At 41.0% G+C, this 25,503-nt stretch overlaps 2 protein-coding genes across 5 annotated transcripts; both read left to right on the top strand.

Moving 5' to 3' along the window:
* Positions 1-956: 956 nt before the first annotated feature.
* On the top strand, positions 957-13,005 carry mcm4 (minichromosome maintenance complex component 4). Its single transcript, XM_054767689.1, has 17 exons — positions 957-1,010; positions 2,207-2,284; positions 2,353-2,514; positions 2,587-2,750; positions 2,825-2,926; positions 3,003-3,098; positions 3,180-3,275; positions 5,673-5,811; positions 5,934-6,154; positions 6,287-6,407; positions 7,232-7,491; positions 9,861-10,226; positions 10,304-10,431; positions 10,507-10,714; positions 12,046-12,274; positions 12,389-12,522; positions 12,607-13,005. Exons 2-17 carry the CDS (start codon positions 2,221-2,223, stop codon positions 12,700-12,702), a joined length of 2,586 nt encoding a protein of 861 aa, XP_054623664.1. The 5' UTR covers positions 957-1,010; positions 2,207-2,220; the 3' UTR covers positions 12,703-13,005.
* A 2,154-nt stretch (positions 13,006-15,159) lies between these two features.
* Positions 15,160-22,715, top strand: ube2v2 (ubiquitin-conjugating enzyme E2 variant 2). Of its 4 annotated transcripts, XM_054768841.1 has the most exons (5): positions 15,186-15,223; positions 19,105-19,179; positions 20,479-20,627; positions 20,708-20,833; positions 21,982-22,715. In XM_054768841.1, the coding sequence occupies exons 3-5, from the start codon at positions 20,583-20,585 to the stop codon at positions 22,126-22,128; spliced, it is 318 nt and encodes a 105-aa protein (XP_054624816.1). In that variant the 5' UTR covers positions 15,186-15,223; positions 19,105-19,179; positions 20,479-20,582; the 3' UTR covers positions 22,129-22,715. The 4 variants fall into 4 exon arrangements, with proteins under 4 accessions (XP_054624815.1, XP_054624818.1, XP_054624816.1 ...); XM_054768840.1 differs by lacking the exon at positions 19,105-19,179 and having other exon boundaries at positions 15,160-15,223; XM_054768842.1 differs by lacking the exon at positions 15,186-15,223 and having other exon boundaries at positions 16,536-19,179.
* The last annotated feature ends 2,788 nt before the right edge of the window (positions 22,716-25,503 follow it).

The following is a 25,503-nucleotide window of genomic DNA, read 5'->3' as shown; positions in this document are numbered from 1 at the left end:
ATGCTGATAGTAAAGTGGTGAGATAGAGTTCACTGTCCTTTGCTTGCCACAATGAATGCCAGTTACACACGGCAACATAAAAAGTAATATAAAAGGTAAAAAAAAAGGTAAATATACAGCAAGAGAGGCAACGGCACTATAAATGTAAAACAAAATAATTAAACTGAAGAATAACTGCATTAATGCAGAAGTAAATAAAAAATACAAACAGTACAGAAATATAAACTATGTACAAAGGTGTAGTTTGCACTGCATAATACTAACAGTTGTTTTTTAATATTTAGTTTTGAGGGTCGAAATGTTAGAAACAGCTTTCAGTGTGATGACCAGCAATTCAAACCTCTAAACTACTACCACAGTTCAAGTAAATTAAATAAGTACACTGATGGCGCGGTGATTGATTGGTTATGTGTGTTGAATGGGTATTGCGCCTCACTGTGGCCAATGGGGGTACGTGCAAGGTAACGCTAACTGCTGCGTAGAGGGAGAAAACAACTGTTGCTGTCTAAATGAAACATGGACGTATTTATCATATTTAATATATAGACCCACCCATTTTTTATGCCGCGTGTCCTCATTATATATCTTTAAAATAAGACATTAAATGCTCGAGTAATTTGTCAAAATGAAAAAAACAACAGGAAGGTTGTACTCCTTGGTGGTAACCAAGTGAACCGGTTTGGACGAAACCATACCAGATAGGGATATCAACATATTACAATAGCCTTCGAAGACCACATAATTCATTCAGTAATGATCAAACTAAAGCTGTTAAAATTTTAATGTTCAGTTTTGAACTAATTTTTGTGCATAAGACCACGGTTTGATCCCAAACTGGTACTAAAGTGGAGAAAAGTGGTAAGGAAATCACCCTTGTCGTAGTGGAAGATTCAACCGGAAGCAAGAGCCATATTCTGGCTTGCGATTCGTCCAAAGTTCCCCGCGAAAACTACGTCACACACAGTTTCGCGCCACTGCTGCAGCCAACACAGACGTCCAAGAAGAAAGAGGTAAGAAGATAGGCGTTTACATCAGTTTATGTGTGATTAAACTATCAGTTCATCTTAAAATTGTGTATCCTTGGTTAGAACAATATGGTACTTATGTGTTACATAGATATTATGTTGTTGGTTCACTTTTAGTTGGTAACAGTCGCGGTGATGGTGAGGTTATTGTTTGCTGTGCAGCCACATGCTCCATGGTGGAAATGTTACAGCCAAATTTAACGACTACAAAACACGGTGGCTAATGCCTATGACTAAACCCCACGTGCACTTGTTGTATTGCTAAAAAACTACTTTTTTGTTGCCTCTGTAAGATACACTCTAATTGATGCTCTTAAGAGATGTGAGACAGATGAAGTGTTGCATACTATTGCTTCACATGAGCATACGGTATTTCAAGTTTCTTATCTCTGCATCTCCAAGGTGACTTAAGGAGCAAATCATTTTTAAAGGCTTTAGTTCAATCTATCATCTCTCAGTATCATTTTTTTGGATGGGGTCAAAAACACTGTAGATATCTCAATGCACACCCAGAACTACAAAATAAAAAATCCATATTTGTGGTTAAAAGTTATTTTAAACTGTACATCTACATTATATATTTTTCAGATCAATGTTTAGAGGCCCTATCCACAATTTCAGGTCCAACGCCCATAGGTTGCAACAATGCTATTTTCAGTTATTCTTTTGTAATTTTCTTTTAAATATACTTTTTTTTTTTAAGTTTCTCATGTCCAGATACTCTTCTCTCCAAAATTAACTCCCTTTTGCCGCAAATGTATTTTATTATGTCATTGATATTAAGTCATTTTTCATATTTTGTTTTTCATATCCAGATCCACTATAATTTCAGGTCCGACACCCTTAGGCTTAAAATATGTACATTTTCATTTTATCTTTTTTTATGTTTATTTTTATTTAACTTTTTTTTTTTATCTCCATGCCTATAATCACTCACCGCAATGCTGTCTACATAATCCCTTTGGCTGAAAAAATTATCTATTTTTTGTTATCCTAATGTTTTTTAATATGATTAAAACATATTTCTTGTAATTTTTTTTAATATATATTTTTAATTTATTAAATATTTTCCCCATGTCTAGACACACGCTCCTCAATGGCCCAACTCCTTTTTGCTGAGTTTTTGTTTTATTTGTCATATTTTTAAAGTAACTTTTAAATGTATTTTTTTTCTTATCTAGATCCAGTCTCCACAATGTCATCTCCATCGTCAACTCCCGGTGGCCGCAAAAGGGGGAGGAGCATCAACCCATCTACACGTATGTTCTATTTTTTTTTTTTCCATGTGATTGTGGTTGGACTAATACTGGTGTTTTATAATGTGCAGCCAGTAGTGATGCCCCCACCTCCTCGCCTTCGTCGCAGCGTCGCAGGGCACAGGACTCGTCCGCAGGTGACCTGGTGCCCATGCCCACCTCACCTGCTACCGACCTGCTCAGTCCAGTGGCGCCACAGGACACTTCTCTGTTCTCCAGCCCGCGACCTTTAGGTAGATAACGTGTAACCTTTTTGTGTGATGCGCAATTATTGTGTTGAGACACTTAATTGAACTCTCGAACAGTCCTCCCCAATGATGTGGACATGAGCTCCCCTCTCATGTACGGGACCCCCAGCTCCAGGGTGGAGGGCACCCCGCGGAGTAGCATCCGGGGCACCCCTGCCCGCCAGCGTCCTGATCTGGGCTCAGTGAGGAAGGCTCCCCAAGTTGAGCTCCAATCTGAGCCGGTTAGTAGATCACATGGTCATTCGGTTACATATGTTGATGGGGTTTTATTTTGAAAATCTTATTCAACTCACAGCCCAGTGGCGAGGGGCCGGTCACAAGCGAGCCCAACGCGGGCCAGAGGCTGGTCATCTGGGGTACGGATGTCAACGTGGGTGCATGCAAGGAGAAGTTTCAGGTGTGGATGATGGAAAAAAACAAATGAACTTCTTTTCTCCGAAGTCTTGATGAGATGAACCACCGTGTGTCCACAGAGGTTCTTGCAGAGGTTCATCGACCCGTCCTCCACTGAGGATGAGAACGCCGGTCTGGACCTCAATGAGCCTCTTTACATGCAGAAGCTGGAGGAGGTACCTTCTTTATTTTAGTAGCGTTTACTGCTGATTGATGAGACATGTGACACTTCTAATCAAATGTTTGTCCATTCTCAGATTAGTGTGGTTGGCGACCCCGTGCTCAATGTCAATTGCGGCCACGTACAAATCTTCAATGCAGAACTGTACAGGCAACTCATCAGCTACCCGCAGGTTTGAGTGCTTGTTCTCCAAGTGTCTGGAAATTCCCAAAAACTTTCCGTATGAAGTTTTGGGAATTATGTATAACTTGGCTGTTTTCTATTGTTATAGATTAAGCTGAACTGGACATTTTGGGGGTGATTTATACAAAAGCGCAACACATTTCCTTAAAGTTTCCACTGGAAGTGTATCAAAAATAAAGTTAAAAAATACGGTATAAAAAAATATATAAGTCAAACCTGTCTTGATGGCCACCTGTCTATAACTGCCACCTGCCTATAGCGGCCACTGAAAAATCCCCCGCAGAAAATGTGCGTGTTATAGACCCTGTGTATAGCAGTCACCTGTCTAACGCGGCTAGCGGCCACCCATTTTGTATCCCTTGGTCAATATCTGACCGCATATGGCGGCCAAAATACAGACTCAAGCAGAAGCTTCATGCACGAAAAAGTTTCGTTTTTTAAAGCAACGAAGCCGTCGTGTGTAGGCTTTAATTACTGAGTCGTAACTCAGTCACAATCATTCACAAGATCCACACAAACTGTCAGTTGTTCGACATAAAAAAAGCAGTCTTCTTACTTTGCAATGCCGCCGTGAATAGATTCTAAAATAGCCTGAATAAAACATCTAAAATTTCATTTAATTGCCGACTAATTGGAGATTAGAAGCCCATTCAATAAGAAAGGAGCGATGGTATTGTTAGTTTACTACGATCTTCGCACCTCCTCCGCACTCTTATTGTTCACGTACACACCCATTCATGACTGCTTCATGCGTATCCTGTTAGATCCCATTCCTCAGGCTCGTTCACTAAAATTTATTTTCTTGCTTTTAAAATCATGTTTTAAAAAAAATCAAAGATGGAAATAAATTTTTAAAAATATTTCTCCGCTATTTATATTTTTATAATTTTATTACCTTCTTTGATTTAATTTTTAAAACTATTTTTAAACACAAAATTTTTAATTTTTGTGAACTTGTTAATATGTGCGCGCACAAATTCAAAATGGCCGCCAACCTGTCTATAGTGGCCACTCTTGCCGTTTCCCTTCAGCGGTCGCTATAGACAGGTTTGACTATATTGGAAATCATTTTAATGATAAAGATATGAAGTTATAGAGTTTTGAAACTTTTGAGTGTGTAAAAAAAATATGATGCCACTTCTAGCAATGTATTGATTGTATTATATTATATTATATTATATATTATATTATATTATATTGGCACCTGAAGTTTTCATTTTCAAAGCAAGAACGCAAATGATGTGTGGGTTCAAGCAGACTGCAAAGCGTATTCTACTTGTACATGCAAGCTTTCTTTATTCACAACTCGCTGCAACATCCGCGACCTCCCCGGTCCGTTCGACAACACTCGGGCCAATTCGGCAACACTCTATGTATCCACTAAAGCCCGGTCTTCATAACGAAAGCACGGTATTAAAGTATAACCTGGTTACAGCACACCTGTGTGCCTGTGGCTCTGGGGGCTGAAATGTCTTTGGCGCTCCACTCAGAAATGCTTTTAGAGATGGCAAAACTAGGCCTGACATACAGTACACAGAAATCTCCCGCAAAGACGCTCTTCTGTTGTTGAGCCAAAATTACTATATCTGCTTTCTTCGCAAGGTACAGCACCACCTACAAGCCAGTCTGCGCTCTTGCCCTTTTACATTTTTAGTCTGTTTTTCATTTGCCGACTGGTGATTTAATTTTGTTATATGAAATATACATTTAAAAGCAAACCGTTTTTCAACGTACATATTGCTTTTTGATGCTGAAAAAGATTGTATTTTTTCTACATCAAAGAGTTGAATTCTCATTCATGTCAAGAACATTCAATGACCAAAAGTTACACGGACCAATTTCCTTATTTTCTAGAAAATTTCCGCTCGAAATTTAGCAAAGGGAATTTGGAAATTTTCGAAATTGGACACTTTGGATTTTAACTTTCCAGTCAGTGAAAGAGGATAAACGGGAAAAGTACCCAGCATACAGTAAAATAATACATTTTGTTTTCCAATGTAACATAAATTGTAAAACTGACTTTGGGCTAACACATCAATGAACTTATTTCATTAAACGCAAAAAAAGTAAAGTCACACTATTACATAAATACATTTACTTTTAGTTTTCAACTTAGAAAGTCTGCATTTTGCAACCATAGCATGATAATTTTTTTTTTAGGTTGTTGGAAAACAGAAATTATTTTTTTAACAAATCCATCCATCCATTCACAATGTTTTTTTTTTTCTGCTGAATTTATTTTGTAATTTAGTATGGTCAACTCTTTACTACATTATATAAATATGCAAAAACATACGTGTTGGGCAAATTGAATTATTAATTCCTTGCTCTGTTCAACAATGTCCTCCTTGGTTGCATGACATAAAGTCGTGGTCATCTTTCACAGGAAGTCATCCCAACCTTTGACATGGCGGTCAACGAGCTCTTCTTTGAGCGCTTCCCAGACTCCATCCTGGAGTACCAGATCCAAGTACGCCCCTACAGCGCCATAAAGACCAGAAACATGAGGAGCCTCAACCCAGAAGGTGAGTGGGACCTCTCATGCTGCGACGAGCCAATACCTCCAAAGTGAAATCACACTTGCAACATATTTAGAGTGAAAAATCTGCTTTGGTGAAATGTGCGGCGTGTGTCGTCGTCCCTGCAGACATCGATCAGCTGATCACCATCAGCGGCATGGTGATCCGCACTTCACAGCTCATTCCCGAGATGCAGGAGGCCTTCTTCCAGTGCCAGGTGTGCGCCTTCAGCACCCGGGTGGAGGTGGACCGTGGGCGCATCGCCGAGCCGGCCGTGTGTCGCAACTGCAACACCACCCACAGCCTGGCACTGGTCCACAACCGCTCGGCCTTCTCCGACAAGCAGATGGTGCGTTTGATAATGGGGCAGATTTATTTATGCTGTAGTCTCAATATGTAAATGAGCCACGCGTGCCATCGGGTGGGCGGGGTCACGACATCTGTTGGTTGCTTATTGATGTCCCGCTTTTCTGCGCAACAGATCAAAATTCAGGAGTCGCCTGAAGATATGCCAGCGGGTCAGACGCCTCACACGACCATCGTGTATGCCCACAATGACCTGGTGGACAAAGTGCAGCCTGGAGACAGAGTCAACATCACTGGTGAGCTTCCCTGCGCTCATCTTAACAAGCCCGAGTGGGCCGTTTTTATTGGCCCCTTGGCATAAAATGAATTCATTAATGGTATATCAGATATTACACTAATTTGCTTTGTCACTGATGACAAACACAAAGCGAAGATGAGCATGTTTTGTTCAGATAGGATCTGTTGGCTCACTACATCATTTGGTCCTCAATGCAAGTGGATGCTCACTTTTATTCACAAATTTTTAGGGGAATTGGATGTGTAATAATGTTTTCACATGCAAGCAATCAAAGCAATACTAATAATACGCATGCCGCTGGTAACAAACGGCACACTCTTCTTTATTGTTAAATCTGTAAAATTACAAATGGGAAAAAAATAGCTTTTTTCCCTAAATTTTACTTTGTTCAGACCTTTTCCATACACTTTTTTAATATATTAAAATCATCCGACACTAGAATTTTAGTTTTCTGAATTATCTCAATTGTTTTATACAATTAATAGAATTCAAAATATTGAAAATAAAAATATGAAATCCCAATTCATATTTTTAGTTAGACTTTAACATATTATTCTGGACTATGTTGCAGTTTCACAGTATTGTTTGAAGATCATAGTGCTTACAAAGCGTCCAATCAGATGGTCACGGCCATGCTTGCATGCTATTCATGGCGTTATCCTAATATACTGTGATGCATTAACCCGACCTATAGTCCACATTTCATTTCTTTCTTTTGGTGTCTTTGCATACTTGTGTATTCAATAAGATAACGAGGTGGTGACATGCCAGCTCCATAAGCATCCATCAAGCGTTAGCGTTGTCCGCGCCGCTGTGTCACAGGTATCTACCGTGCCGTCCCCATGCGTGTCAACCCACGTCAGAGCAATGTCAAGTCTGTGTACAAGACCCACATCGACACCATCCACTTCCGTAAGACCGACGAGAAGCGCCTGCACGGCTTGGATGAAGAGGCGGAGCAGAAGCTCTTCACAGAGGATCGCGTGCAGACCCTCAAAGAGCTGGCGGCCAAACCAGACGTGTACGAGCGCCTCTCCTCCGCCCTGGCACCCAGCATCTACGAACATGAGGACATCAAGAAGGTGTGTGTCCAATGCAGATTTAACAGTCATGTGATGTGTACTTGAAGGAATGCCACCCACAATAATGCTAATTTGGATCAGAACCCCCTCCTTACATCTGACTTAAGACTTAAGACTCTTGAATTTACTCAATTCGTAGAATTACTGTAAAAGTATTATATAATTACGTAATATTCATTCATTTTCTATGCTACTTATCCTCACTAGGGTCGCGGGGGTATGCTGGAGCCTATCCCAGCTGACTTTTGGGCGAGAGGCGGGGTACACCCTGGACTGGTTGCCAGCCAATCACAGGGCACATATAGACAACTATTCACACTCACATTCATACCTATGGACAATTTAGAGTCACCAATTAACCCACCGTTATTTTTTTTAATTATTTTCCTCCTCAGTTTTTGGAATGTGAGAGGAAAATATGACACCACAAAATGCAGTTTTTAAATGAAACCTTTTATTATTAAGGGAGAAAAAAAATCCAAACCTACATGGCCCTGTGTGGAAAAAGTGATTGCCCCCTAAACCTAATAACTGGTTGGACCACCCTTAGCAGCAACAACTGCTGTTGGCAATAACTTGCAATGAGTCTCTTACAACGCTGTGGTGGTATTTTGGCCCACTCATCTTTGCAGAATTGTTGTAATTCAGCCACATTGGTGGGTTTTCGAGCATGAACCGCCTTTTTAAGATCATGCCACAGCATCTCAATAGAATTCAGGTCAGGATTTTGACTAGGGCTTGCTGGTGTGTTTGGATCATTGTCCTGCTGCAGGACCCATGTTGGTTTCAGCTTGAGGTCACAAACAGATGACCGGACATTCTCCTTCAGGATTTTTTGGTGAACAGCAGACTTCATGGTTCCATTTATTACAGCAGGTCTTCCAGGTCCTGAAGCAGGAAAACAGCCCGAAGCCATCACACTACCATCACCATATTTTACTGATGGTATGATGATCTTTTTCTGAAATGGGACGTTACTTTTGTGTCAGATGTAATGGGACACACACCTTCCAAAAAGTTCAACTTTTGTCTCGTCAGACTGGAGTATTTTCCCAAAGGTCATGAGGATCATCAAGATGTTTTCTGGCTAAAGTGAGACAAGCCTTGATGTTCTTGTTTAGCAGTGGTTTTTGTCTTGGAACTCTGCCATGCAGGCTGTTTTTGCCCAGTATTTTTCTTATGGTATCCTTGATTTTGCTCTTGTGTGTTTGTGTACTCTGTTTTTGCTGCTGGAAACAGGGAATTTCCCCATGTGGGGCAAATAGTCATATCTTATCTTATGGTGGAGTCACGAACGCTTAGCTGAGGCAAGTGAGGCTTGCAGTTCTTTGGATGTCGTTTTGGGGTCTTTTGTGACCTCTTGAATGAGTCGTCGCTGGGTTCTTGGGGTAATTTTGGTTGGCCGGCCACTCCTTGAAACGTTCACCACTGTTCCATGTTTCTGTCGTTTGTGGATAATGGCTGTCACTGTGGTTCGCTGGAGTCCCAAAGCTTTAGAAATGACTTTATAACCTTTTTCACTTGAACTCAGGTGTGATAAACAACAGTTAAATTATGTTTAACGGTGGGGGGGCAAATCGCTTTTTCCACACAGGGCTATGTAGGTTTGATTTTTTTTTCCCCTCAATTTAATTTAAAAACTGCATTTTGTGTTCAGTGAGTGAGCAAAAAAAAGTCCTGGATTGGCCCATTCCAGAGTTTCCCCTAGGATTTTTTTTTAAGCTGTGGTGGGCTACATGGGAGGGCGGACTGCCGCCGCTGTGTTGTGCCACTGCTGCGTCTGCATTTTTTATTTTTTTTTAAATGACAATTACCAATTTTTTATGACCTACTTTTTTCAACAACCAGCAGAACATGAACCAAGAACATTGCAAAACTGTGACTGTGACTGAGAGCATTGCCAACATTTAAATTGCACTGTTTACAAAGCACATCTCACTCAGGGTGCTCATTTGCCATTAAATACAGGTGTCATGTTTCAATAGAACACTTATAAAAATACTAGGAGGTGAAGCCAATATCCTTTGGGGAACTCATCAGCTTACAAGCTACCTGTCGGAGACCCATGTGATAGCGTCACAGTCTAAAGCTGTACACACTGTTTTTGTTGCACAACTTCAACAAACTACTGTTTTGAAGACAAGCCGTAAGTATTATAATAAGAGAGCAAGATTAAGTGACACTTTAAAAAGTTATGATAATCAATGATTGACGTATCCCATGAACGTAATAATACAGTAAAAACATTGATGTCAAAGGTGGCTAACGGTGGACGTGAGAAGGTCTATTTCATTGTATGATCATCCATTGGAGTGCTTCAGGATTGTGTTTGCTTTGTTGGTACTTAACAACAGTATTTGGCATTCCAGGGAATTCTGCTGCAGCTGTTTGGAGGCACTCGCAAGGACTTCAGCCAGACGGGCCGCGGCAACTTCCGCGCCGAGGTCAACATCCTCCTTTGTGGCGACCCCGGAACCAGCAAGTCCCAGTTGCTGCAGTACGTGTACAACCTGGTGCCCCGTGGCCAGTACACGTCCGGGAAAGGCTCCAGCGCCGTTGGTCTCACCGCCTACGTGATGAAGGACCCGGAGACGCGGCAGCTGGTCCTGCAGACCGGTGCACTGGTGCTGAGCGACAATGGCATCTGCTGCATCGATGAGTTCGACAAGATGAGCGACAGCACGCGCTCCGTGCTCCACGAAGTCATGGAGCAGCAGACACTCTCCATCGCCAAGGTACTGTATGTCTGTGCCAGCCCCATACCATTGAGTTACTTGGGACTCATCGGACGTCTCCTTATTCTGTTTCCCAGGCTGGAATCATTTGCCAGCTGAATGCCCGCACCGCAGTGTTGGCCGCCGCCAATCCTGTGGAGTCCCAGTGGAACCCCAAGAAGACCACCATTGAGAACATCCAGCTGCCTCACACGCTGCTCTCCAGGTTGCTGCCACCAGACTCGACCAGTGTCCTCAGTCTACCACCCTGTCCCCTAAAGCCTTCTTTGTCTTCCACCAGATTCGACCTCATCTTCCTGATGCTGGACCCTCAAGACGAGGCGTACGATCGTAGGCTGGCCCACCACTTGGTGTCGCTGTACTATCAGAGCGAGGAGCAGATAGAGGAGGAGTTCCTGGACATGGCTGTGCTGAAGGACTACATCGCGTACGCACGCACCTACATCAGCCCCCGGCTAAGTGAGGAAGCCAGCCAAGCGCTTATTGAGGTTTGTTCCAGCCAAGACAATCTAATGTTGAGTTTGAGACTGCTGGGAAATATGAAATATCCCGTTTAAAACTTAGAAGTTCTCTAAGTTTGAAAATTTACTAAAAATGCTACGAATATAAAGGCATAGAAAGTAAATAAAACACATAGTGGGAACATATATTTAAAATCATGTAGTAAAATATATTTACATAAATATTAAATTATAGAAAGACCACATATGTATATGTGGATTAGAAAAATCTGAAAATCACATCATATGCAGTCATGGAAAAATTATTAGACCACCCTTGTTCAGTTTGATCCATTTAATTCCTGGTACAACTAAAGGTACATTTGTTTGGATAAATATGATAACAAATATAGCGCATAAGAGTTTAATTTAAGAGCTGATATCTAACAACTTCCATGGTTTTCTTAATAACCAAAATCACTTAAGTTCTTACATGAATAGCTATAGCATTGTACTGCCAAAAAATGTAATACAAATATCACATAATGCAAATAGAAAAGCAAATGATTACAAAACAAAATGCACAATGGGAGTATTTTTTTCTAATTAAAAGCAAACACACCATGGCGTAGAAAACCCTAAAATTGCCACATGTGATACTCTAAACCCTATAATATGCCTCTCACAGTTGAACACATTTTAAATTCAGTTTTACACATTTAGAAACAATTCAGGTATAAAGTATTGTACTTACAAAACATATTGTCTTGTCAAAACGTCTTCCTGCTTGAAAATGAGTGACGTGACGAGTGAGACAGCACCCTCTACTGGATTCATAGCTGCAGTGCACTTTTTTTCACTGCAGATAATTAGGATAAGTGGCATAGGCTCCAGCATACCCCCGCGACTCTAAAGAGGATAAGTGGTATAGAAAATGGATGTATGGCATAGAAAAAGGATGGATGGATAGTGGCATTAAACCACTTCCTGTTTAAGTTACCATAAAACTAATAAAAAGACAGAATTCTTTTCATTTACAAGCAGAGAAAAGAAATCTTCGAATATGCAGGGAGCAAGTGATTAAAGCAGGGATTAAAAAATATATTTTTTCATGGTTAAAAAAAAATATTTTAAAATCATCTCTAATTTTTGAAAACAAATAGTGAATGTACAGAGGATAAATGTAAAATCGTATATAATGAACTAGCAGTGTGGATACAATACTTGCCATTGTGCTCAACTAAGGTGGTAATATGAATACATACACTGTACATTGTGAAAATTAATCACAAATACCTAAAAATAGTATAAAAATGAATGATTAGTAATACACACTGGACTGGTCTATAGTTGACCTTGTGCACTTTGCGGCTCCACAGGCCTATGTTGATATGAGGAAGATAGGCAGCGGGCGTGGAATGGTCTCCGCCTACCCGAGGCAGTTGGAGTCTCTGATCCGCTTGTCCGAGGCTCACGCCAAAGTGCGGTTCTCTGAGAAAGTGGAGACGATTGACGTGGAGGAGGCCAAGAGGCTGCACAGGGAGGCGCTGAAGCAGTCGGCCACCGACCCCAGGACGGGATTCGTGGACATCTCCATTCTCACCACAGGTAGACCACACAAAAACTTCAATATCAAAATATTAATAAATAGATAAAAAATAAATTAAATAATAATGCCTTTCCAGTGGAACTAAACTAATGGTGACTTCCTGTTGGTGACAGGTATGAGCGCCACGGCCCGCAAGCGTAAGGAGGAGGCGGCGCAGGCCTTGAAGAAGCTGATCCAGGCCAAAGGAAAGACGCCCGCCATGAAGTACCAGCAGCTGCTTGATGACCTCAGAGCACAGTCTGAAACGGTAAATAATCCTAAGAACCATTGTTATATTTATTTTTTGCCACTCAAGTCAGAATTTGAATAAAATGACAATCTTGTTTTCCAGGCCATCACCAAGGAGTTATTCGACGAAGCGCTCAGAGCCCTCACTGACGAGGACTACTTGACAGTCACCGGGAAGACAGTCCGTCTCCTTGCTTGAGAGACACCCTGAGTTTATGTACAGCCTTATCAGTTTATTTTAATGTTATTCTCTTTGTATTGTTTAAAAAAAAAAAACATCAGAAGTATCATGTTTTCGTTCAAATATAGTATGTGTCACTTTGGTTGTGGGGGGGAAAAAGGCTTGGCGCTAATATTTGGAAGTGTTTGTCACATATTTCTTAAAGCGTAGCGCTCCTGAGATAACCTGAATGTATGTGTTCAAGTCAAGTTAATGGTCACATCATTTACATCTGTCTTTTGCTGCCATGTTGATAGGGGAGAATAAAAAGCTGCTTTTGAAGTTTTGTTTCCTTTCAGTTTGTCTGCATGTAATTTCTTTATTGGAAAGTTTTTGTACCACAAAAACAAAGATTGCTTTAAAAAAGTTGGAAAAATGACTAAATTTGTGTGAAATTGTCACACAGTAGGTACCATATTGTGAGGGAAGTATGCCGAAAAGTGGTGTGGAGCTGTTGGTTTGGTGCCCTTATTGCTGTTCCAAGTGTACAATCTGCATTTATTCTAACTGTACATACTCTATCACGTGCAGTCATCCCTTGCCACATCACTTTGAATTTCACGGCTTCATTGCTTTATGGTTTTTTAAGATACAGACCTGATCAAAATCTTAAGACCAGTTGGAAAAATTGCTAGAATTTGCATTTTGCACATTTGGATCTAAATGAGGTTTTAAGAGCTACAATATGCAAAAGCAAGAAGGGGGAGTGAGACAATGTCTAATTTGGAACTTGTAATTTAAACAAGAAAAAAATGAAATAGGTTGTTTATCACCTGATCAAACAGGCTATGAAAGCCAAAATCTGCTCAAAATGTTCATTTTCTGTCAGGCATTCACACTCATGCCCTCCTGATGGCTAAAGCTAAGAAACTCTCTTTTTGAACATGGGCAGATTGTCGAGCTGCATAAGCAAGCCCCCCCCCCAATAGCTGGTGAGGTTGGGCGAGGTAAGACAGTCATTCTAATTTTTTTTTTGAAAGATCCTGAGCATTATGGAACAAAAAAGTCAAATGGTAGACCCAAAAAAAAATCACACCTGCACTGAGGATCTGATTGGCTGTCCATCAAGACACAGGGCGGTTTTCGACCGAAATGAAGGCCCTTAGTGGTGCCAACTGCAGCGCAATAACCATCACACAGCATCTGCGAAAAGAGTTTAAAAAACAAATTCAAAGACATCTCGTTCAACCCCACAAAACTGCCCGTTTAGACTTTGCCAGGGAGCATCAAACATGGGATATTGAAAGGTGGAAAAAAGTTTTATTCTCTGATGAGAAAAAATGTAACCTTGACGGTCCAGATGGCTTCCAACATTACTGGCATGACAAGGAGATCCCACCTGAGATGTTTTCTACCCGGCACAGTGGAGGGGGGGTCCATCATGGTCTGGGGTGCTTTTTCATTCAGTGGAACACTGGAGCTTCAGGTTGTGCAGGGTCGTCAAACGGTGGGAGCTTACAGTACATGCAGATGTTACAGCGGGCATCCCTCATGACTGAGGGCCCTCATCTGTGTGGTAACAGTTGGGTTTTTCAACAGGACAACGCTGCAGTTCACAATGCTCGCTTGACCAAGGACTTCTTCAGGAAGAATAACATCACTCTTTTGGACCATCCTGCATGTTCCCCTCATTTAAAAACCATATTTAAACGCCACATTTGGGGATGGATGGCAAGGGAAGTTTATAAAAATAGCCATCAGTTCCAGACAGTTGAGGCCCTTTGTGAAGCCACCTTCACCACTTGGAGCACTTGGCAGTGTGACCAATCACAGCGGAGTGGGCTCGGCCGGAGGCGTATCTGGAGGAGGGCCGGGGCTGGGGTAAATTACCACTGTTTGGGCAGGAGGCAGGAAATACTGCAGGAAGAGGTGCAGAGACTAGAAGATCTAGAATGCTTTCTGTGTGGGGTATCATGCGTAGCTGCTCTATAGGAGTCCAGAACTCAACACAAAGGCCTGAAAATTTGTGTAATAGGTTCCCTTTAAAAAACACTTGCTTGCTTCAATTTCAAAAACACTTGCTTCAATTTATTTATTTTTTAAATGGATGAATGTTAAAATGTCAAAGTTGTGAAATGTTGAGCACTGATAAATGAAGAGACTAGCAGAGTATAGTTAGTGTAATAAATCAGTGTTAACTTGTGCTTTCCATGCTCAGCATTATTCTGTCAGGTCCTCCCTCGCTCTATTGGTGGCAACAGTGTTGTGTGGTGTGATGTTGTTGATCGTTGATCGTTGGCTCTTTGTGTTGCCATTATTAGATTTTATATACTTTTAGTAAATGGGATTACAACGAGGGACCACAGATGAAAAAAAAGCCTTTTGGCTAATTCTGCCATATTGACAGAAATGTCTATGAATATGAACTGTCCCTGTGAATAAATAAATAAATAAATAAATCGTAGGTTGTGATTCTATTTAACCGGAGGTCGCCCTCCGCCGTGACGTCACTCTTCTCTGCTCTTCTGGACTCAGCTGAAGAAGATGGCGACTTCCTCGGGTCTGTTAGTCTTATAACTAGCATGTAGCCTGATAGAGAATATACGTACCTAAACTCCCATTCCCCCGGTTTGCTTTGTGGCGCTAGGTGGTTGACAATCGAGTACTTTAAAATGTATATAAAAGTGTGTCTTTTTGGATAAAAACCCTATTTAATGTGAGTGGCTGCTGTGTTGCTAGTCAGCTAGCCGAGGCGTTGTGGTTAGCGTGTGGGCTGTTATGAGTCATGAAAGTGTCAATTATAACACTAAGGCAACTATAAAGACATGAATATGCTGCTTGTACTGTATTATATATGATGTTTAATAGAAAATTAACACCGAAAGATGGCGGAGAGTGTGCTAATTGCCTTATGCTAACCTGGCTAGGAGAACATTGTGACACAGCACAGTGTTAGCTGTCCATCCACTGTTGTCTTGGTAATCATCCCGGTCGATAATTTGGTCGTAATGCGTGTTTCTTATAATTTATTTTTTAAATGGCATAATGCATTGTGGACAGTTCGTAGCAGGAAATCTAACATTTTCAACACTGTCTGATGACGTGAGTAGTGGTTGCTACCATTACCGCTGTGCTATCAGTCGTTTCGTATGTATTTAAAATTTTTATTTTTAATCATCATCTTGCAAAGGCCCGTTTTTTTACACATTGCTCTATCGTTATGAAGACTGCTGTCGATAAACATCACAGTACCTATTAAGGTTGCAAAGTTATCGTTGCCACGTTGTTTTCCAGCAATTAGTCAGAGCCCATGCCCCTTTGCGTAAACGTGTCTACCTCAAAGTTGCTCGACAGTCACATTTATTTACTTTTTCTACCAAAATAACGCTAACCTTACATGTGTACCATGGTTTAAAGCTGCTTCCTCACCCACAGCATTGTCAGGTGTTACGTTTCCGTTGCCTAATGAACATGGTTTGAAAATAGCAACGCCCAAAAATATCACCAAGCTCGTTTTTACATGATTTGTAACTATTTTGACCTTCACGCATGATTGGAATTACAATATTTATTAAGTAATTCACAAAGAAATAGGCTATTTTAGGAGAAGGATATTTTAACAGCATAACATACACTCCTTTCCTAACATTGGGTACACCCGCTTATGGTGGTACAACACGAGCTACTCGTGTAAAAAAACAGTATAGTAATAACATCTAACTAAGCTGAGCATTATCATTGAGCTAGATGAATGCAATGTATGTTAAGTATAACTGTCAATTGAATTCAATGGATGGAAAAGGTCTAGAAATGACTGTAAAGACACTGGTCTTGTGAGTATGCACAATATAGTAGGGGTGTCATGAGATATATCGCTATGTGCATGCGTGTCTGTTTTCCTTCTCTGTGTATTGGTTCAGCATCTCGACTCTCCATTGAAACGTTGTGAGACCCTTTGTCTCTGTAGGGGGAGGTGGGGCCGCTAGCATACGCACAGCAATAGAGTGGAGTCTTGTGAGGAGCAATGCAAGGTTGTAGAAATTAGGAGGAAAAAAGATGGTTGCAAAGACAAATGCTATGGAGCCGAATATCCGACGTCCAACATAAAAATAACCTCACCACGGTACACCGCAGACATGTCTGCATGGCAGTGTTGCGTTTTCTTGTTCTTGCGGGTGGTGGGAGTCAAGTGGCAACCAGTTTTGAAGAGCATTACCGCACCTACCATATTGGAGTGTGGCCCAGAGTTACGAAAGTTATACAGCAACCGGATCGGACGAATCACGTGGCGGAAGCCGATATTATCCAAGTGGATACAGTGGATCGGCAGCCGATCCCGATCCTGAAGATCGGATCGGGACATCCCTAACTGTTACTATAAAACATATAGCATATATACAATCTAACTGGTAAACTTTGAAACTATTATACTAAATACTAATGATTTAGTATTTCACATTCACAGTTTCAAAGTTTACAGGTCATCAAAATAGTTTATCATTCGGTAATTCACAGTTCAAATCAGTATAACAATAAAAATAATTACACATAATTCGTCAATAGTTGTGTACATAAACTGAGTATACCAGTGAAAATAGTTATGTAGCGTTCATAATTATACATACACCTTTATTACATCCAGTTAGCATTTGCTATAAAAACACTACTGTGCAATACTGTATACGAGACATTAAAAGAATTGTCTCAATTTTTAACCGCAGGATGGATTATCAATATGTACCTCATTCGTCACCATGCGTGCGGAGAAAACTGCACAATACATACCTGGAACGTAATTGGTGCCGTGCCTGCGCGAGGACTATGTCACTTCCTACTTTAGCAAATTTTTACAACAGCGCTTCTGCGACCTCACATGCTGTAGTAATTATTTTTTAAATGTATGAACATAAATGGTCAATAACCATACTTCATATATATATAATTTACTGAGAAGTTATTTTATAAGCGACTCTTGTTAAAAGACTTAGCATGCAGATGTTTCTATCGTCTTATGACATCCACCAACACTGAGCTATGTGAAAACTTGCGCAATGCACGTAGCGCAGATGCAAACGTCATATCCAGTTAGTATAACATAGACAAATAAATAGAATAAAACACATAAAATGCAGTGTTATTTCAGTGTAAACAACCATAAGCAAAGTGCAATGATGGATTAATGTAGAGGATTCAGCTAGAGCTTTTATAACTAAGCGGAGAAATACCATCCACCCAAACATATCTTCCTAGCAAATGCTTTTGTGTGTATTTGCAGTGGCAAAAAAACCGTAAAATAATTTTATGGAACAAAGAAAAGAGGGCTTATAAATTGTCCACTTGCACCATGGATATTATATAAGAAAAAAGATCGATTATGTTGTAATTCCTCAAATTTGTATTTATCTTAATGTTTTTGAGAGTGGAGGAGGGCGTATATTGCTTGCTGCTGTAAAATAGATCGACGGATGACATGGATTACACATGCATAACATGTGAGTGCCGAAAAAGAGGTCGACCAGATGTAGACGCGTTCTGCACATGGGTAGAACCCAGTTGAACCGGGTACGTATTGCGTAATGACACTGCTCATCACCGGGGATGGCGTGCTCAAATTGTTTGCTCGCGCTACGGCGTTTGAAACTACTACACTGATTCCATTATTGGTTGTGCTAGTAACCATCCACTCAGCGGTGAGTTAAACGTTTCTTTTATCTTGTCTGATTGTGCAGCATCGCAAATGGTGCCATTTAAAAGCCCATCAAGGTAACTGCTAATTGACCATATCTGCAAACACGGTCGGCTTGACCCCTTTAATGGCTGTATTTGTAAAACTCATGGAAGTTCATATTGTGGCCTAACATGTTGCCAAAAGACGTATTAAAAATAACCTTTTGTTTGTTCGTTTTTCCTATTTTATGGTGGTTTATGTTACTTTTTTAATATACGCCTAAGTAGCATTGTAGTTTTTAATTGGCTTTGTAACCCCATGGAGTTTAATGAAATTTTTGTAACAAGATTGAATTGAAACATTGATAATTATCATTCAATGGTTAATTGGAGACTCTAAATTATCCATAGGTATGAATGTGTGTGTGAATGGTTGTTTGTCTATATGTGCCCTGCGATTGGCTGGCGACCAGTCCAGGGTGTACCCTGCCTGTTGCCCGAAGTCAGCTGGGATAGGCTCCAGCATACCACCGCAACCCTAATGAGAAGCGGCATAGAAAATGAATGGATGGATGGATGTTTATTGAATTATATTAATATTTAAAGATCACTTATAAACTGAAACATGAATTTCTGATCTTGTTCAAAGTGACTCATATTGAATACATTTATATTGATAATGCTGTACAAAATATAGCATGAATGAAAGTTATTTGTTATCAGTAACAAAATGTTACCTGTTGATTTATATAATTGTGTCTTGACCTTGTGTAGGTCAGATTTTTTCCCCCTGAACCCTTTGTGTGACATTCCCTACCTGATGACGAGCTACCAACACACCGCATCGCAGTAGGATTTTTTTATTTATTTATTTTGCTTTATTACTTTTAAATGGGGATACACAGGGCTTTGCTTCGTGGGGGCAGGTGCTGGGTGTTACATCTCTGCCATCCGGGCCTCCGTCGGGTGGGGGGGGGTGTGATGCCTCCTTTGTCCCTGGGTGGGGCGGTCCTGTGTCGGGGGTCGGGCATGGGGTGGCTCTGGTGGTGGGGGTTGGCTGTCCTCCGGCCTGCCGGGGCCCTGTTTTTGGTTGGGATTGCCTCTCTGCGGCCCCTTGCTGGTCTTCCTGGGTGGGAGGGCTTTGTGGGCTGGCTCTTGGGAGGCTGGTTTTGGTTCTGCGGTGGCTTTTTGGTGGTGGGGGTTCGGCCTGGCTGAGTGGGGCGGAGCTTGCTGGGTGGTGGGAGGCAGTCCCTCTTCTTTCATGCATTCTCAGTGACAATTACACGTTCACACATTCGCGCACCTTCATATACATGAAGACATGCAGACATACAGAGATACCTGTACACACGTACATATGCACACTCACAGTACATATGTACTTCCCCACGTAACTCACCGAGTTAACCAAGGTGTTATTATGTTGTTGGTTTTATTACAGTGATGTCGGCAATATGATTATAATTATTACAATTGTGTGCATTACAGTTATTGTCATTCTGTTAACTATCATAGTTAATAATTTCATTACTACTATTACTAGTAATATGTATGACTGTTTCAATGCAGTATTATCATTGTGGTTGTTATTATTTTGTCCATTCCATCCTGGTCTTTATAGCCGTCACAGACATTTGCTGATGTAGTCCTGGTTGTTTCTGTTGTTTTTGTTGTTGTCCTTGTCTCTGTCTTTATTGTCCCACTCTTGTCCCCACACTCCCACCTCTGTTTTCTTTTCTCTTCATCTCTATCCCCTCCTGCTCTGGTCCAGCCGCTCCAAATTTGAATAACAAAACATCAAAGTCAAATACATTCTGTATAAAAGGGGAAGTGTCTCTCAAACTTTTCCCTGGCAGAGCAAATCTATTGACCACGTAAGGGCATTTAGATCAACAATACTATCTGCCCTAATGGCTGGACAGGACACACACAAAAAAAAAGTGTTGCAGTCCAAAAAATATTTTATACGTGTGGCTCTGAGATTGTCACATATCTAATTGATGGCAGGATACAGTGTCATTGTCTGATTTGACAAGTTTGCAGAAAGAGTTGACTGCCCAGCTAGGCTAACCAGTAATCTGGTGTAAATCCTTATACCCGTCATTGAAAGTATGCTTTATTATTTACTAAAAGTGTTTGTTGTTGCAGGAGTTAGAGTTCCTCGCAATTTTCGCTTGTTGGAAGAGCTGGAAGATGGCCAAAAGGGCGAAGGTGATGGAACAGTGAGCTGGGGCCTGGAGAACGACGAGGACATGACTTTCACGCTGTGGACCGCCATGATCATTGGACCTGCCAGAGTAAGCGCTCACACTCAAGGCTAGCGACACATGCTTACCCCCCCTTTAACACTTAATGCAAGTTCTCTTTCTGACTTTAGACCAGTTACGAGAACAGGATATACAGCCTGAAAGTGGAATGTGGCCCCAGATATCCAGAGACAGCCCCGACTGTTAGATTTGTAACAAAAATTAGCATGAACGGGATAAATAATTCCAACGGGATGGTAAGCAATTTTTCTATGCTGCTTAGCTTATTTTTAGAGCATCTCACACAAGTCAGTACACCCATCACATTTCAGCAACTGCTTTTATTCTAATATATCTTCTCAAGAGCCCATACTATAGACATGAAGCTTCGATATACTCAGTGCCAGCAACACTGTGGCATTTCCAGACCATGACGCTATCACCACACAATTATCTTGATACTCACTTGTGTTACAAGCTATTTGGACAATAATGGCTGTGTATTGACTCATTTTCAGTGGTTAGTAAATCTTTGCCAGTGTTTCCAATGCAATCATTTAAGTGGTGGTGCTGCCACAAACAGATTTGGCCATACCTGTTCCCCCTCTCTCATAAACATTGTAATCGGACTGACTGTGAATGTAGCTTGTTGTTACAACTCCATGCAGTAGGTGGTGCTATGCATCCTACAGGAGGGATCGGTGTTACCAACTTAACGACTTTATTTAGGGAGTATTCAGACCCCGCCAGATACTTTTTTTGCTTTTAAAGAAAAGCGATAAAAGTGTAACGGATGCCAGCCAGTGTGTCGCACAGCCTTAAGAGTCATACACAGATTTCTCTAAAGTATATCCAGCCTGTGTTCAGTCAAGCATGCATGCATTTATGCAAAAGATTTTGGTATGGACTGAAAGATGATGTCCATACCATCCATCCATTTTCTATGCCGCTTATCTTAATTAGGGTCGTGGAGGTATACCTGAACCTATCCCAGCTGACTTCGGGCGGGAGGCGGGGTACACCCTGGACTGGTCGCCAGCCAATCGCAGGGCTCCATTCACACTCACATTCATACCTATGAACAATTTAGAGTCTCCGATTAACCTAACATGCATGTTTTTGGAATGTGGGAGGAAACCGAAGTACCTGGAGAATGATGTCCATACTAACATATGCAAATAAAGAAGTTTCATGAAAATATTCAATTGTAACTTTAGTGGCTACTTTTTGGAGAGTCTAGTTGTTTTTGATCCACCCTGTAGTTTTGTCCCTTGACGAGATGTACTGTAATACAAATGCTTGCTGAAATGTGAGCGGTTTGCTCACTTTTGGGAGAGCTTTTGTCTCCATTATGACAAGCATCTGTTCCTGTCAACTGAAGCTTGTGTTTGTTTTTGTCTTGCAGGTGGACTCGCGTAGCATACCAGTGTTAGCAAAATGGCAGAATTCTTATACCATAAAAATTGTTCTTCAAGAGTTAAGGCGTCTAATGATGTCCAAAGAAAATATGAAGCTTCCACAACCTCCAGAAGGACAAACCTACAGCACTTAATCACAATGGATTGTTTTGACCCTGTGTTTTAAAAACCTTACGTAGAAATATAATGTCCAAAAAACAACCAAGAAAATCAAGAGGCTCACCTTGCACACCAACAATGTTGTCTGCAAGAGCAGGATTGGACTTTATTGCCCGGCTCTTTCAAAATAAAGCAACCTTGCTTTAGGGAGTATCTACAACAAGAGCAATTATGCAGCGTTCATTTTAACAACTATTATGTCCAAGCCAGCCTGAGTGGGCTTGATGGGTGTGGAGCATGAGGCCACACACGGTGGTAGCATTGTGTACACCAGAGGGGGCATGTTGTGTAACTCATACCTTCTTTAATTAAAGTCACAAAAGACGCCACCTTTTTTTTTTCTTTTTTTAAACATGTAGGCGGCTCAGTAATAAAGAACTGTGGCTCTGTAGTCTAAAAGTAGTGTCACGAGATGAGATTTTTTTTTAATATATATATTATAAATATATATGTATTTGACACAATACCAATGTTTCTGTTCTCAAGCTCTTTGATGTGTAAGAGACATTGAAGCCTGTTCTGCTCTGGAAAAAAATAAAGAAGAAAAAACCCTTGCATTTAACATCTGGTGAAAATGGCAGGTGTATGATTTTCTGAAATTAAAAATCACTGTGAAAAACAACAACTTCCCGAACACTTTTAATGTCGATCCCTATATGTCGGGTGTCCAAAGTGAAATATTTGTAAAATTAAAAAAACTTAACTACATACTACTAACTACATAAAACTTATTAACATATTTACATGCCTTAGTTTCCAAAATATCCTTGCGTGGGCCTTGCATCCTTACATTGTGTGTGGCCCCTGGAAAAAGTTTGGACATATGTGAAAGACTGGTTTTCTTTTTACGCCACAAGGGGGCGTCCCCGTTTAAATTATGCAGGTTGACTCCACTTCTCAGGGTCTTTAAATACCACGTGTGCATTAGAATAGAGTCAAAGCATTTCTTACACTGCACTCATTTTCCGGCATTTGTTCTTGAATCGACTATATGAGTCATAATTGAGTACCCATCCCCACCTTGTTTCATCTGTACCTTTTAAAAAAAAAAAATTTTTTTTAGTTTGTGAAGACCAGTGAACTACAGTCGCTACGTCGTAGGTTTAAATTATCTCGCAACAGGCACACTAATAACATCATAACAGGGATTACTGTTGGGGCTGTACCACAAACTAAAACTCAACTCTGAATCTCTGATATCACTTCCTTTCCGCCCACCACTAAGGTCGCTAGGGAACACAGACTACTGTGACACGTATGCACGAGCAGGAGTTTTATTTACATCTTAAATGGCTTAATTTCTCTTACTGTACTGGCTATGTGTCTACTATACTGGTTAATAGGAGTGTAAAGCCATTTAAGGCTGCCATTAAATTACTCTGAGATGATAGCCACCGCAAGAAATACGCTGTCCAGAACAAACAACTAACGTGTGAGTCTGTTACCTTATTTGTTTCTAATACTTTCTCTGACTATGTCTACTATATTGGGTAATCCAAATATAAAGATGACTATATTGGTGTAATTATATGTCTGGAGGGCTCCAATGTTGAAAAACGTATTTAGAAGATCATAAACAGATTTTCTATGCCATAACTAAGAAAAAAATCAATTTATTAATATAGAATCATACTTTCACTGTCACGATTGAGTCTGGAATCAATTAACCATGATTAACGAGGGACGACTGTACTCCTATTTAGGAGACGTCCCTTACAAAGAGTCCTTGTACTGCCTCCTTTTAACTAAAAGCGCATTAAATTGAGTTTTACTGCAGATGGCACACATCTCCAGTGTGGTCTCCTTGATCTTTTTTTAAATACAGTAGCACTGTTTGTCTTTACTCTGTTAATTAAGTGCTTCTTTATGATGGTTGTGTGACCGGTGGCAAACTTGGATTCTCTTCAAACGTGAAAAAGAGTGCACTGATTTGACATCCGTTTTTGCATCACCACAAGTGACCCTCGGATGGCTCTTGATGCTGCTTGTCTTTATGTTAGGATGAGGCCATATCTCAGGGCGGTGAAGATTCCTCCATGCCAGTGACTTTTCCCAAAACAGTCTGCTTTGTTGTTATATGCCGTTACAAGGCATGACTACTATTAAGCCTCGGTACATTTCATCTAACCATGAGTCGCAAGCTATTTAGAGCTGATACACAAAACTCAGCCTTCATAACCTGTGTCTCAGCTGTGTCCCCTAGAGGGTGCTCCACCTCCATACATCAGGGTCCTCTCGTACGACGCGGCAGTGAAAGCAAGGATGCTTCTGCTTTGAGGAAACTTGGAAAAAGGCGGCGCCTCAGCGATGCTTGCAGGCTGCTTTAATGCTGTCACTCGTAAAGTAAAGTGACATGGTGAGCACTTTGCTGGAGAAGGAAAGTGCTTCCCGTGTCCCCGCTAGTGTTTTGTTGTGTAGGCGTTAAGGCCTCACAGTGGCGGTAGGATTGTGTTCTTATTTTGCTTATTGTGCGTGCATGTGGGTGTGAAATGAGTCAGTGTTTGCTGCAGAGGATGACCTCGCTCCCCCTTTGTAGTCCAGGCGAGATTTGACTTTGGAGAGGCGACATTAAGGAGCGGCTACTCCGTCCTCTTACTCCCATTTGTTTATTCCCCCCCACCACCACCCCCTCCACTCATGTAGGAAGTCATGAATATGAAATCACAAGTTGCTGCATCCAGTTCACTCAGCACCACAAAAATATATAAAAGAGCTCGTCTCGGGTTGCGCATCTTTCTATTTTGCTCTCGCCTTCATGTTTTTGGGCTTCTCATTCAAATGGAGGAGCAGCAAACCCTTCCTTGACTATCTTCACCTCAAGGCCCATCAGAATTTGTTACTCAGGCACCTGAGAGTATTGCTTTTCTACCTTATTTCCTCAAACACTCCAGTGCTCGAATAGGCACAAATTAATTGCCTGGTGTAGCGTCCACTCGAATATATAATGCTGCATTTCATAGTTCTCCCCTAGGGGGACCGTTGTGGCTCGCAGTACTGCTGCTGTGGTACGTAATACCGCAGATGTGGCATCTGTAAAGCTGAAGTTTAGAATGCAGACCTGCTGTTTTTCAAGGTTAAACAAGCCTCTTTTTCAGAGGGAAAAAGTTGTTGTCAGAGCTTTACCAGGAAATCCGGCATTTATCCACTTGTGCCTTTTACACAGAATGCTTTGAGGTGCGGTCCCTCTTATGCTCCGAATTTGCTCCACCTTTTTAAACCCTTAAAATATAAAAACACCACTTCTGGCCAGCATATGTTAAGAACAGACTGAACAAATGTTATTTGTCACAATTCGAAGGTAAACTTTGTAAAAATTGTTGCAGGCTGAATAAGATGACGAGCTAAACTTT

Source organism: Dunckerocampus dactyliophorus, chromosome 2 (genome assembly GCF_027744805.1).
Source record: "Dunckerocampus dactyliophorus isolate RoL2022-P2 chromosome 2, RoL_Ddac_1.1, whole genome shotgun sequence".
Classification (NCBI taxonomy): Eukaryota; Metazoa; Chordata; class Actinopteri; order Syngnathiformes; family Syngnathidae; genus Dunckerocampus; species Dunckerocampus dactyliophorus.
The sequence above is the reverse complement of the archived record's forward strand: the minus strand, read 5'-3'. Positions and strand labels throughout refer to the sequence as shown.

What these genes read in the sequence shown, in the direction of transcription:
- mcm4 (XM_054767689.1), top strand. Translation starts at nt 2,221, where the DNA reads ATGTCATCTCCATCGTCAACTCCCGGTGGCCGCAAAAGGGGGAGGAGC. An exon ending in TTGAGCTCCAATCTGAGCCG is followed by an intron (nt 2,751 to 2,824) that starts GTTAGTAGATCA and finishes TTCAACTCACAG; the next exon opens with CCCAGTGGCGAGGGGCCGGT. An exon ending in AGACAGAGTCAACATCACTG is followed by an intron (nt 6,408 to 7,231) that starts GTGAGCTTCCCT and finishes GCTGTGTCACAG; the next exon opens with GTATCTACCGTGCCGTCCCC.
- ube2v2 (XM_054768840.1), top strand. An exon ending in TGATCATTGGACCTGCCAGA is followed by an intron (nt 20,628 to 20,707) that starts GTAAGCGCTCAC and finishes TTCTGACTTTAG; the next exon opens with ACCAGTTACGAGAACAGGAT. An exon ending in TAAATAATTCCAACGGGATG is followed by an intron (nt 20,834 to 21,981) that starts GTAAGCAATTTT and finishes TTTGTCTTGCAG; the next exon opens with GTGGACTCGCGTAGCATACC.